This window comes from Rana temporaria, chromosome 1, assembly GCF_905171775.1.
Source record: "Rana temporaria chromosome 1, aRanTem1.1, whole genome shotgun sequence".
Lineage (NCBI taxonomy): Eukaryota > Metazoa > Chordata > Amphibia > Anura > Ranidae > Rana > Rana temporaria.
This window is the reverse complement of record NC_053489.1, coordinates 213066513-213080076: the sequence shown is the minus strand read 5'-3', so window position 1 is coordinate 213080076 and position 13564 is coordinate 213066513. Positions and strand designations below refer to the sequence as shown.

Here is a 13564-nt window from a genome sequence, read left to right as displayed (position 1 = left end):
TACAGGATTTTAAATTTGCACTTCTCCTCCAAAACATTATGCTTTCTTTTTGATTTTTAGATGAATTCATCTCAACTCAGCCAGTTCACAGTAAAATTGGGAAATGTGAAAGATGAAAATGGGAGAAACCATCTCCCAGACTGTGTACAGACTGAAAATGGTGTGCTCCTGACTGACTTGGGCAGAAAGCAGGTAAGCCCAGCTTCACTACCTTCCGTATGTAAATGCCCCATCTTACAAAATGTCTGGTTGCATGGAGGAAGTGTTCTCTGTAGGAGCAGAAATATCACCCCGGGATGTGTGGACTGCTGGTTGGCTGTGATGGCACATGTGTGAAACCAGCCTATTGCACAGCCGACTGACATGCAATCCTCCAAGCTAGAATGCTATGCATGGCATCCCTTTCACCATCACAAATAAACAAGTGAAAGAGATCAGCTTGATATAAATCTTATCAGGAGCATAATTGTTTCTTTGTACAATCTGTAAGTAATTATTTGGGGGCAGATACTGTTATTTCACTGTTCCTTACATATCTCAGACAATTTATCAAATAGAATGAACTCCCTGTGTAGTTTATTTGAACAGTTGCTAGTTGTACCAAGTCACTTCCAGGAGCTCCATCTAGTGGCAATAATACAGTATATGATAATAAATACTATAACTTAACCACTTAAGCCCCGGACCATTTTGTTGCTAAATGCCCAGGCCAGGTTTTGCGATTCGGCACTGCGTCGCTTTAACAGACAATTGCGCAGTCGTGCAACGTGGCTCCCAAACAAAATTGGCGTCCTTTTTTCCCCACAAATAGAGCTTTCTTTTGGTGGTATTTGATCACCTCTGCGGTTTTTATTTTTTGCGCTATAAACAAAAATAGAGCGACAATTTTGAAAAAAATTCAATATTTTTTACTTTTAGCTATAATAAATATCCCCAAAAACATATATATATAAAAAAAAAAATTTCCTCAGTTTAGGCCGATACGTATTCTTCTACCTATTTTTGTTAAAAAAAAATCGCAATAAGTGTTTGATTGGTTTGCGCAAAATTTATAGCGTTTACAAAATAAGGGATAGTTTTATTGCATTTTTATTAATTTTTTTTTTTTTTACTACTATTGGCGGCGATCAGCGATTTTTTTTCGTGACTGCGACATTATGGCGGACACTTCGGACAATTTTGACACATTTTTGAGACTATTGTCATTTTCACAGCAAAAAATGCATTTAAATTGCATTGTTTATTGTGAAAATGACAGTTGCAGTTTGGGAGTTAACCACAGGGGGCACTGTAGGAGTTAGGGTTCACCTAGTGTGTGTTTACAACTGTAGGGGGGGTGGCTGTATGACTGACGTCATCGATCGAGTCTCCCTATAAAAGGGATCACTTGATCGATGCAGCCGCCACAGTGAAGCACGGGGAAGCTGTGTTTACATACGACTCTCCCCGTTCTTCAGCTCCGGGGAGCGATCGCGACGGGCCGTCGTCCCGGATCGCTCCCCGAGGTAAGCCGCACGCAGCGGAGGGGGTCCCGATCTGACCCCCGACCCGCTAGAAGGCAGGGACGTATATATACGCCCATCTGCCTGTACGTGCCATTATGTGGACGTAAATAGGCGTGCGGCGGGCGTTAAGTGGTTAAAGGGGTTGTAAAGGTTCATTTTTTATTTTCAAAAAAGGTTCCTTTAAGCTAGTGCGTTGTTGGTTCACTTACCTTTTCCTTCAATTTCCCTTCTAAATGTTTATTTTCTTTGTCTGAATTTTATCACTTCCTGTTCCTCCTCAGTAAGCTGTTTAGTAAGCTGTTCTAAATGACTTTCCACCACTCGGATGATGGTGGAAAGCTTACTGAGGAGAAACAGGAAGTGAGAAATTCAAACAAAGAAAAAAAACATTTAGAAGGGAAATCGAAGGAAAAGGTAATTGAACCAACAATGCACTAGCTTAAAGCGGTAGTTCACCCCCCCCCCCCCCCCCCCGACACATTTTACCATCGAGACAGGCATTGTAGCGCGAGCTACAGTATGCCTGTCCCGATTTTTTTAACCCCGTACTCACCTTGTAGTCGTCCATCGTAGATTTCGGCTCCCGCGGGGAATGGGCGTGCCTATGGAGAGGGAGGATGATTGACGGCCGGCCCTGGCACGTCACTCTCCCCGAAGACAGCCGGAGTAGGTCTCGGCTCTTCACGGCGCCTGCGCACAGGCTATGCGCACGCGTCGTGAAGACCAAGCCTATTTCGGCTATTTCCGGAGAAGCGTGACGCGCCAGAGCCGGCCGTCAATCATCCTCCGTCTCCATAGGCACGCCCATTCCCCGGTATCTTCGATGGACGACTACAAGGTGAGTACGGGGGTAAAAAATTCGGGACAGGCATACTGTAGCTCGCGCTACAATGCCTGATTTTAAGGTAAAAGAAAAATTTTTTTTTTTTTTCCCGTCGATAGGGTGAACCCCCGCTTTAAAGGAACCTATTCAGAAAATGAAAGACGAACCTTTACAACCCCTTTAAATGTAAAAGAGCTAATATTTGACCGCCAGAAGATTTGCCCCCCCCCTCCCCTTCCCGATCAGGTCATTTTTGCTTAACGGAACTGCATAACTTTGATGGGACAATTGTGCAATGCTGTACATTAAATGTATGTACTTTTTTATCCCCACAAGTAGAGCTTTCTTTGGGTGGTATTTGATCACCACTGGGTTTTTTTTTTTGCACTATGAACAAAAATTTACTGATAATATAAAAAATATATATTGTTTACTTTCTGCTATAAAACATATCCAATAAATTTTTTTTGAAAAAAATCAAATTTCTTCATAAATTTAGGCCAATATGTATTTTGCTACATATTTTTGTTAAAAAAATAAATCCCAATAAGCATATATTAACTGTTTTGCGCAAAAGGATTTACAAATTATTGTGTGTGTGTATATAAACTTGAGAGAGAGAGAGTTATAGCAGGACTGCTGTATTGCGGCGGTCAAATCTGACACCAACTGACAATTTGTGGGAACCAGTGACCCTAATATAGTGATCTGTGCTAAAAATATGCACTGTCACTGTACTAATGACACTGGCTGGGAAGGGGTTAAACATCTAGGGCGATCAAAGGGTTAACTGTGTGCCTAATCATTGTTTTGTGTTTACTTTCAGGTGCTTTTTACTAAGGGGGTGTGCTGGATTTTATTCCCTACTTTGCAGGGAAACAATATCCAGCACATCCCTGCTGACAGGACAGAGCTAGCTCTGCCTTGTTTACTGCTCGCTGATCAGCAGCTGCTGGTAAACATCCATTGGCCAGCACCCACTGATCACAGCACAGCTGGGTAGCTGACGACATGTGCCCCTTGCTTTATATATATATATATATATATATATATATATATATATATATATATATATATATATATATATATATATATATATATATATATATATATATATATATATATATATATATATAATATATATGATTCTGCACATCCGGCCCACACTGTAGCAGTAAAGCTACAGTGCTCAGTCAGCAAGCGGATAAACATGCTTTAGGTTAAATATTGAAAACGCATACTTTAATTGGTACTCATTTAGAGCATCTATTCTTCAGCATACCTATACCACAGAGATAAACAAAATCACAGAGAATGTATAAACCCTTCCGTGTTGATGGATAGAATAATAAGTTGTGAGAAAATGTTATATTGTAAGACTGTGAAACAAACCAGCTGCTATAAATAAATCTAAAACCCTAAGTGATATAACAAAACCATTACATCACTGATTCAATAATATAAAATATTAATCAGCGTGGAAATACACTCATTCAATAAATATTGTGAGCAGTCCTCTAAACAATACATGAAAATATTTTTACCCAAATTTTTTAAACAAAATAAGTTTAAATGAAGTAATCCAAAGGTATCATGACTAAAAAATAATTCTCCTCACCAATATTATTCTTCCAAGTGTAGAAAATCTTTTGATCTAAGGTGGCCACCACCACTAATACAGGAACACTCACCAATGCACGCCTATCGCACTACAAGATTAGGCAAACACAGCTTGTATTAATTCCAAAGAGATGCAGCCCACTTAAAGGCTTCACCTCCACTGCTGTTCTCTCCCCATTCAATGGGTGGAGTTCATAGCCAGAAAAACAAAAACAGGCTCCCATAGTATAGTATCTAAAACATCCAAATTTATTTGACACAAGTAATCAAGGTACTACTTCTATTACCTTTTGTACCACCACCCCCTCCCTTTAGAATGTAAGCTCTACGAGCAGGGCCCTCCTGTACCTTCTGTATTGAACTGTACTGTAATTGTGCTCCCCCCCTACATTGTAAAGCACTGCGCTAAATAAATTGTGTATAATATATATTTTTTTACAAAAGCTGTTAAAGCATAAGCTAAAAATCAAGCATATAGATGTATCGGAAACGATATATAGAGAAGTCACCAGCCACTCCAATCCTTCCTGGCTCACAGAAACAACAAAAATTACAGGACACGGTTCCTACTCGCAGCGTTGAGCTCCGCCCCTACTTGTTTCGTCCGTTCTGACTTCATCCAGGGGGAATCCCAGCATTAATACAATCGCAGCTTATTTGAGCACTGGAGAAGGGTGGCATCACTGAGAATGTAGCCTTTCTGGGCACCGGAGGAGACAGCATGACAAACTCTGTGCTTTCTGTCCAGGATAAATATTCAACTTCTTTCTAGTGACATGTGTTCTTCAGGCAAGAAGATGGACAGCCCTGGATCTTTGTGGTAGCTAAGGCTGGGATGTCACACTACAAGGAGAACGGAACCATTGTGTAAGGGGAGGGGGGTGGAGTGTGATTGCAGCCTAGAGACACGGTGTATGTACTCTGGCCTAGTAATGACAGATCTTCGTCTCTCGGGCACTTCCGTAGTGATATCTCTGGGCTTGAGCGAGCTTCCAGTCCTGCTCACTCACTACTGCAATAACAGCGAGGTCCCATTCTTCTTGGATGTTTTACCTCTTGTGTTAGAATGCATGCAGCAGAAAAAGTTAGCACACCTCTGTTGTAGCTGGAGGGGTGGGATTCAAGAGAGACTGGCACGTGGCTGGAAGGCATGGCGCGGGAATCTTACTGATGGAGTTCCCCAGAAATGTAAAAAGCTGGGTCATATTGGGCTCCAAATGTAACTGACTAATTACTTTTTCATACACGAATAATGGATGCAAAAGTTAAAATATAAATAATTGGGGAAGCTCTAATGAATGTCTGTTTTTCAACATTTTATTTAGATTCTGCTAGAAAGTTTGTGTGTTTTTGGTGCAAATAGTTGTTTTTTTTTTTTTTAGTTTTACCAGCATTTTTTTTTATTAACATTCATTTTTATTACAATTTCAGATAATAAATGGATTGCGCAAGTTTGACATACGGTACCAGGGAGACCCTGAACTTCAACCAATCCGCAGCTATGAGAATGCTACTCTAGTGCGCTTACTGTACCAGCTATCCCAAGCCTTAAGTTCCAGGGTAAGGTGCTCAGCATTAACATGGACAAGAGCGTGTGATCTTTGATTTGTCCTGATTCACATTTTAAATGTTTGTTTGTTTTATCTGACAGCACAACATTACCTTTTTGAACAAATGTGATTTTTTTTTGGAAAGAGACAAACAAATATTCATTTTTCTTTCTACAAAATACATGAAACTATTTATATCAATCCCTGGTGCTGAAAGATCTTGCAGTTTAATCTCGCCATGACATACATACAAATACACACATTTTCTATACATTTAGCTGTCAGACTAACTGAGAGATCCCATGCAAATTCATAGAAAACATCCATAGATACCTGGTAGATATGAACCAAGGACCTTTAGGAAGCTAAAAGCTTTTAAATAGCTAATGTGAAAATTCTGTAGCCAACTATACACAAGTGTATACAGCGCAGTCTCTGTATACCCCCCATCCCAAACCACAAGCCCCATCTTTAAATGTCTCATGAGGTATAATGGAAATCTTTCTACAAAGTTGAGGATTTCACTGTCTTGGTTATCAATATATCAAGTGATAATTCTTGCCATCAGAGTGTCCATAGGCATAAAAAGATTATTACATGATATGACCAGTAAGAGTTGGGATTATGAAAATAAAGTTATCTTTGGCTGAAAAAAGGTAAAAAACATTAAACCAGGGTTTGACAAATTTGCTTGGAATCTAGGAGCGAGCTAAAAAAGTTAGGAGCCAGAAAACGCACCCCGTCCCGACGAGCTTGTGCGCAGAAGCGAACACATACGTGAGCAGCGCCCGCATATGTAAACGGTGTTTAAACCACACGTGAGGTATCGCCGCGATTGGTAGATCTTCTCTGTAACTGAAAACATGCAACCTGTAGATTTTTTTAAACGTCGCCTATGAAGATTTTAAAGGGTAAAAGTTTGACGGCATTCCACGAGCGGACGCAATTTTGAAGCGTGACATGTTGGGTATGAATTTACTCGGCGTAACATTATCTTTAATAACATAAAAAAATGGGGATAACTTTACTGTTGTCTTATTTTTTAATTAAAAAAAGTGTAATTTTTTCACAAAAGTGCGCTTGTAAGACCGCTGCACAAATACGGCGTGACAGAAAGTATTGCAACGATCGCCATTTTATTCTCTAGGGTGTTAGGATAAAAAATATATATAATGTTTGGGGGTTCTAATTAGAGGGAAGAAGATGGCAGTGAAAAATAGTGAACAATTACATTAGAATTGCTGTTTAACTTGTAATACCAACGGCCACCACCAGATGGCGCCAGCTCACATCTGGTGGTAATAACTTGTAATACCAACGGCTCACCACCAGATGGCGCCAGCTCACAAATTGCCCACCTTCCAAGCCAAGTCGCCAGGACACTATTTCTAGTCGCCATGGCGACCGGGATTTGTCGAGCCCTGCATTAAACACTTTAGAACCATCTTAAATCCTACTTAATGCATAATGGTTTATATATATTTTCTAATTAAAGCTGACCTTGGAGAAACCACTAAATATAAAGTTAAAATTTAAAGAGCAGCTCCACCCAAAAGGGAAAGCTCCGCTTGTTTGCTTCTCCTGTCCGCTGCCACATTTGGCGCCTTTTGGGTGGGGACCGGGTACCTGTTTTTCACAGGTACCCATCCCCAATTCCGGGAGACTTTGCCATAGTCCTCCGGAAGTTCGTCCCCTCTCCTCCTTTCACCGCCGCTGGGCAATTCAGAAAGTGCAACGTGCTTCACGCATGTGCAGTAGGGAACCGTGGCTTCACTGCCAGTCTCCCTCACAAGGATTGGCTGCGGCGGCACCGGAGAGCCAATTGAAAAACCGGCTGGGGTGCCGACTTTGCGGAATTCCGAGACAGGTAAGTGTCCTAATATTAAGTCCGCTACAGTATTTGTAAAAGGATTGCCAAAGGATTTGCATTTTTCCACTCTCACTCTGCGATTAGATGGTGGAGGAGTAGCAATCATTTGAGAACACCATTTGTTTACACCTCTCTGCATGTTCACATTTGCATTCAGCACACTTCATTGGCTTCCAATGCTGTACCCCACTGCTGAATTACGTACAGGGGATTACAGGCAATGGGCACCCAAGTCCAATTCAATTACTTAACATTAGTTGATGTTACAAATAAATACAATAGATCACTGTATTTTCGGATGAAAACTGTACTGATTAACCGATAATCATACAATCTGGTATCATAGAGAAAAATTTTCCTGTTTGTCCCTTCATATAATTTTCGGGTGAACTGTCGTGATCGGCCCTCGAAAGTTGTGATTATTGCACGATTGCTTTGAAAGCGGTATTTCTCACCCAATTTTCTAATCGTGTATACTAGGCTTTAGTGTCCTGGAGGCTCTTGACAAAACTAGCGATGAAATCGCCTTCAAAAGTCAATGGATGTTTTCAGTTCATTTCTGATTTTATATTGTAAGCCTTTTTAATGTTGGGGCATTTATTTGAACTACTTTGGTTTTTATACTGTATATTGTGCTACTCTATTATTGAGCAAAACGTAACCCTGACTTGTAACTGTTACAGATTAGTATTTTTATGTATGTTTTTTGTATGTGAGCCACTAGCATACAGTTAACCATTGGTATTCCTTCCAGTTTGCAGACTCCATGGATGCTATGTGTAAAAGAGAGGACTTCCTGGGAAAGTTTTGTTCTTACCATTTAATCAACAACTCCCCTGCATGGAGAATGAGCCCTGTGTCGGCACGTGGTGCTTTTCATCAGGCGGAGCCCCGCATACGTCTTCGATTCCTTGCCAGCTACCGTCTTCTGTTCTATCTGTTCCTCTTTTATGTTTTATGTGGCATGATATCTGTGGGACCAGTAGCTGCAACACTCTTACTTCTGATTGGCTACCTTCTCTATGCTGTGGCAATGACTGTGTTTACAGATAAGTGGAAACCACATCAGGACTGATATGGACTTTTTTTAGGCTGTGGATACTGTGTACATTTTAATATATAATAAGTCTTCGCTAGTGTCTGAATTAAATTTGTATTCTGTACAGTGTTTTGTTCCCTTGTTTGTAATATATGTCATCTTAACATGTAATGTGTGTTTTTATTTAATACTTTGAGCCACATCAACCCCCTAAACAGTCTGGGAGAAGCATAAATATGCCCTGCTGGTGGACCTGAAATTAAAGTTTTTTTAGTTTTTTCTCATCCATTGAAGTGCACAGATAGTTCATGACCAGGTTTAAAAAACGAACCTTCATGCCCAATTTTGCAACTTTAACTGTACATATCACAACTACTTGGTATATCCAGGTGAATTATACCTTGTGTTTTTTTTTAGTTATTTTTATTTATTTTTTTCAGGATAGATTAAGCTTTCATTTGATGAAAAAGGTTAATGGATATCGCGTCTATACTATGTGTGGGTGATTTTTTGCACAGACACTGCCACCTACAGTTATTAACCTAGGTAAAGCATTGTGAACTAGTTATCCGTTTTTATTTTTTATTTTTTCTTCAACATACAATTTTTTTATTTAATTTTTTTTGTACAGACTTCTCTTTAGAGCAGGGGTATTGAAGTACATTTCAATTTCAATTTTTTTTTTGGGCTGAGGTCCAAATTTCAAATCTGCTATGACTCGGATCGTAGTCATGCCCATCAATGTGCCCCTTAACATAAGGCGCACATTGATGGGCATATTTTAACATAAAATAAGGGGCATGCTGGTGGGCACAACAAAATGTGCCCATCACAGTACTCCTTTACATCAGGTGTCCCCATCACAGTGGAAAAATGGGGGAAAAAAGAAACTGCACTAGAAAATTGTTTGCAAATTAAATCATTAAGTGAATAGTGAAAACATATATAATGAAGTGAGAAAGCTGCAAATGAAAAAATAAATAGGTTGCGCTAACTATAAATTGTCAGCACAAAGTTTGACAAAAAACACCATTATCAAAAAGTGCACATAAATGTGTAAAAACACAAAGCAAATATATTTATCCAATGAACAGTGAAAAAAAGGGGGAATTATTCCTAGGAGGGGAGACCATTGGAGGCCCTGAACTGGGGGGTGGACTTGAAAAGTGGGGTTGATGTGGTAAAGGACCTGAATTCAATCAAGGATCCAATCCAGGACCTCCTCTACACCCCCCAGTCCAGGTCCTTGTCTGCACTTCCCTCTCCTTATCCAGGGTCTTTGCCACACCCACCCCCCACTCCTCTGTATCCCCCAAGTCCAGGATCTCCTTGACAACCCCTGCCATCAGCCCAGGGCCTCCTCTGTATTTGAATGTCAAAAGTCAATTTATTTAATTTAATTACATTTAAAAAGTGAAACTCATACAGTTGCCACAAAAGGTGTGTGAACCCTTTTGGAATGATATGGATTTCTGCACGAATTGGTCATAAAATGTGATCTGATCACAACAATAGACAATCCGTCTGCTTAAACTAATAACACACAAATAATTAAATGTTACATGGTGACATTCACAGTGCAGGTGGAAAGGGTATGTGAACCCCTAGACTAATGACATCTCCAAGAGCTAATTGGAGTGAGGTGTCAGCCAACTGGAGTCCAATCAATGAGATGAGATTGGAGGTGTTGGTTACAGCTGCCCTGCCCTATAAAAAACACACACCAGTTCTGGGTTTGCTTTTCACAAGAAGCATTGCCTGATGTGAATGATGCCTCGGAAGACTGTCAATCAAAATAGGAACGCCCAGTCCCGCAGCCCATACCTGGAAGCGGCGGAGAAGATGCATCTCGTAAACGGTAAGTACAGCTCATATTTTAAAACAACTAGCCGATTCCCCTAGACAAAACGAGCATGAAGCTAAGGGTAAAAAGTGTCATGTGCGGGTGAACCCCCGCTAGCGGCCGATAAAGGGTTAATACTGTCCGCAATGCGCCTCTGCAGAGGCGCATTGTGGGCGGTATTACCGCGGTTTCCCATTGTCTTAAATGGGAAGGAGCAGTATACACGCCGCTCCTCTCATCGCTCCAAAGATGCTGTTGGCAGGAGATTTCTTTCTCTCCCGTCAGCGCATTGCCTCAGTGTGAAAGCCCTCGGGCTTTCACATTGAGTATGCAGTGCAGGAGTTTTGCAGGCAGTATTTAGGCGCTATTTTTAGCGCTGTACCGCCTGAAAAATGCCTCAGTGTGAAAGGGTTCTAAGAATTGTTGACTTGCATAAAGCTGGAAAGGGTTCTAAAAGTATCCAAAAGCCTTGCTGTTCAACAGTCCACGGTAAGACAAATTGTCTATAAATGGAGAAAGTTCGGCACTGCTGCTAAACAAGGATGGATTTCATGGGAGGAAGCCACTGCTGTCCAAAAAACATTGCTGCACGTTTACAGTTTGCAAAAGAGCACCTGGATGTTCCACAGCAGTACTGGCAACATTTTCTGTGGACAGATGAAACCAACGTTGTGTTGTTTGGAAGAAACGCACAACACTATGGGGCCGATTTACTAAAAACAATGCGCTGCGCCAGTTCATGGCTTAATTGGCACGCCGGATGAATCCTTAATTAAGCGCGTGAACCGGCGCAGCAGCCAGCGCAATGCAATTAATATGTAAAGCTGCCCCCGAACTCCCTTTAGAAGTCTATGGGAGAAATCAAAAGTGTTAATTTTAAAGGTTAATGTGCTAGTTTTTGTCCTAAAAAGTGTTTGGGGACCTGCCCCAGGGAACGGATTGCTATAATCGAAGGAAAAATTAATTGCCAAGTTTATCAAGACATTTTGAAGGAGAACTTAAAGCCATCTGTCCACCAGCTGAAGCTCAACAGAAGATGGGCGTTGCAACAGGACAAAGACCCAAAGCATAGAAGTAAATCAACAACAGAATGGCTTAAACAGAAGAAAATACGCCTTCTGGAGTGGCCCAGTCAGAGCCCTGACCTCAACCCGATTGAGATGCTGTGGCATGACCTCAAGAAAGCGATTCACACCAGATATCCCAAGAATATTGCTAAACTGAAACAGTTCTGTAAAGAGGAATGGTCAAGAATTACTCCTGACCGTTGTGCATGTCTGATCTGCAACTACAGGAAATGTTTGGTTGAAGTTATTGCTGCCAAAGGAGGTTCAACCAGTTATTAAATACAAGGGTTCGCATATTTTTTTTTCACCTGCACTGTGAATATTTACATGGTGTGTTCAATAAAAACATGGTAACATTTAATTATTTGTGTGTTATTAGTTTAAGCAGACTGTGATTGTCTATTGTTGTGTATAAAAATATAAATAAAGGAGAGTGCGGTGCAAACAATTAAATGATTAAAACAATGAATAAACAATGTAAACTGTGAAACTATAAATAAAGTGAACCAGTGCAAAAACAATGTTCATGTGTCCAAAAAAGTCCTTGTAAAGTGTATATAACACAAATCCAGCAGAAGTGATGGTGAAGGAGAAAACACGATAGGGAATCCACCACCGCATGCAAGATGGACTCTCACCTCAATGCTTCGACCCGTGAAGGTCACAAAGCATATCTGCAGCAATCTGCAATCACATCAGACCTCCAATGGAAAAAAACACCTTGCCACAATGGAATCAGCAGACCACCATACATAAAAGAAAGATAGAAGACATCTAGTGCTCTCTGTATATAAACGGTTTATTGCTGAATAAAGGATAAAAATTGGGCACTCACATGTATGTACACTCATGAGCCGAGTGCAAGCTGTAACAGTGTGTCACAAAAACAGACGGCGATGAATCGGGGTGACGTCCTGCGTAGCTCCTCCCCTTACGTACGCGTTACGTCCCGTGGGCGGGATTTCTTCAGCGTCAAGTGGAGGGAGTACACCAGACGTCCCCAATAGTATAGTATTTATCGTTTCTGGATGATTCGACAGCCAACCGAATCCCTCGTTGATGCGGCCAATCGAAAAATTTTGATACAACAACATCCGGGGCAGAGTCAAAACATCACCAGGATATGCGGAAGTAGTTTCTGGATGATTCGACAACCAATCGAATCCCTCGTTGATGCGGCCAATCGAAAATCTCGATACAACAACATCCGGGGCAAAGTCGAAAAATCAACAAAATATGCGGAAGTGAAAGCAAGTACTGAAAGGGACTCAATTCGAACGTATAGGGAAAGGAAAAAACCCCATACATATCAAATCTAAAACGTCCCGTCAGACAAGCCATATTAAAGCGGGAGTTCCGCGGGAAAACAGTTTTTTTTAAAGAGCTTTTTGTCACGCTGGTGGTACATAGAAAATAGTACTCACCAGTCTCATCCTCGCTGCCGCTAGCACTACGATATCGCCCAGAAAGATATTTTATAAAATTTTCTGATGGACATTGCCATCTTTACTACTGGCACTCTGAAGCCGTCCTGCAGGATCTTCCGGGATGCGGTGAATGCTGTCCCAGCATTCACCGCTCTATCCCGCGCATGCGCAGTGTGACGGCGAGGCGCGCCGTCAACACTGCTGAGTTGCTAGGACAACGGCCGGCAGCGTCCTGAAAAGGACACTCCCCGCTGTGCCTAGCATATAAATGCTTTTTTTTTATCAGCGAGTGCTCAGAACGCCCTGAGCAGCTGATACAAAGGTTAGGATTTATTATTTTTAAGATTTTTCATTTAAATAAATAATAAACTAAAAAACTTATAACTTTTTTAGTGTTAAAGTTTATTTATTTGTAAAGAGTATAATAATTATTTAAATTGATTTAAAAATATATAAATACATTTAGAATGCATTATTGAATTACAAAAAATAATTAAAATAGTAAAATATTTGGCAAGAAAAAGTAAATTTTAATATGTGTTTGTGTATATATATATATATATATATATATATATATATATATATATATATATATATATATATACACACACACACGTAACACATATTTTTTTTCGTAGTTATTCATATTTTTATTTATATTTAAATAATTTACCTGTCTTATTCACTAACATGAAGTTTTTATTTATCCAAAGCATTCTTATATTTTTTTACTGATAGTCTTTTTTATATATATATATATATATATATATATATATATATATATATATATATATATATATATATATATATATATAATTTT

The 13564-nt window shown here is 40.1% G+C and overlaps 2 protein-coding genes across 3 annotated transcripts in view; both read left to right on the top strand.

The window, feature by feature from the left end:
• The window catches only part of SMPD4 (sphingomyelin phosphodiesterase 4), a 55764-nt gene extending 47186 nt beyond the window's left edge, over positions 1-8578 (top strand). For both annotated transcript variants that reach the window (XM_040349343.1, XM_040349335.1), the window contains 3 exons: positions 61-192; positions 5380-5508; positions 8123-8578. In XM_040349343.1, coding sequence (XP_040205277.1) covers positions 61-192; positions 5380-5508; positions 8123-8443 — 582 coding nt within the window. In that variant the 3' untranslated portion in view covers positions 8444-8578. The remainder of the gene's footprint in view (positions 1-60; positions 193-5379; positions 5509-8122) is intronic.
• Positions 8579-13060: 4482 nt separating this feature from the next.
• LOC120924847 (P2X purinoceptor 7-like) overlaps positions 13061-13564 on the top strand; it is a 5256-nt gene continuing 4752 nt past the window's right edge. Inside the window, exon 1 of the mRNA XM_040335839.1 lies at positions 13061-13066. The gene's annotated coding sequence lies outside the window, so the exon portion shown is untranslated. The remainder of the gene's footprint in view (positions 13067-13564) is intronic.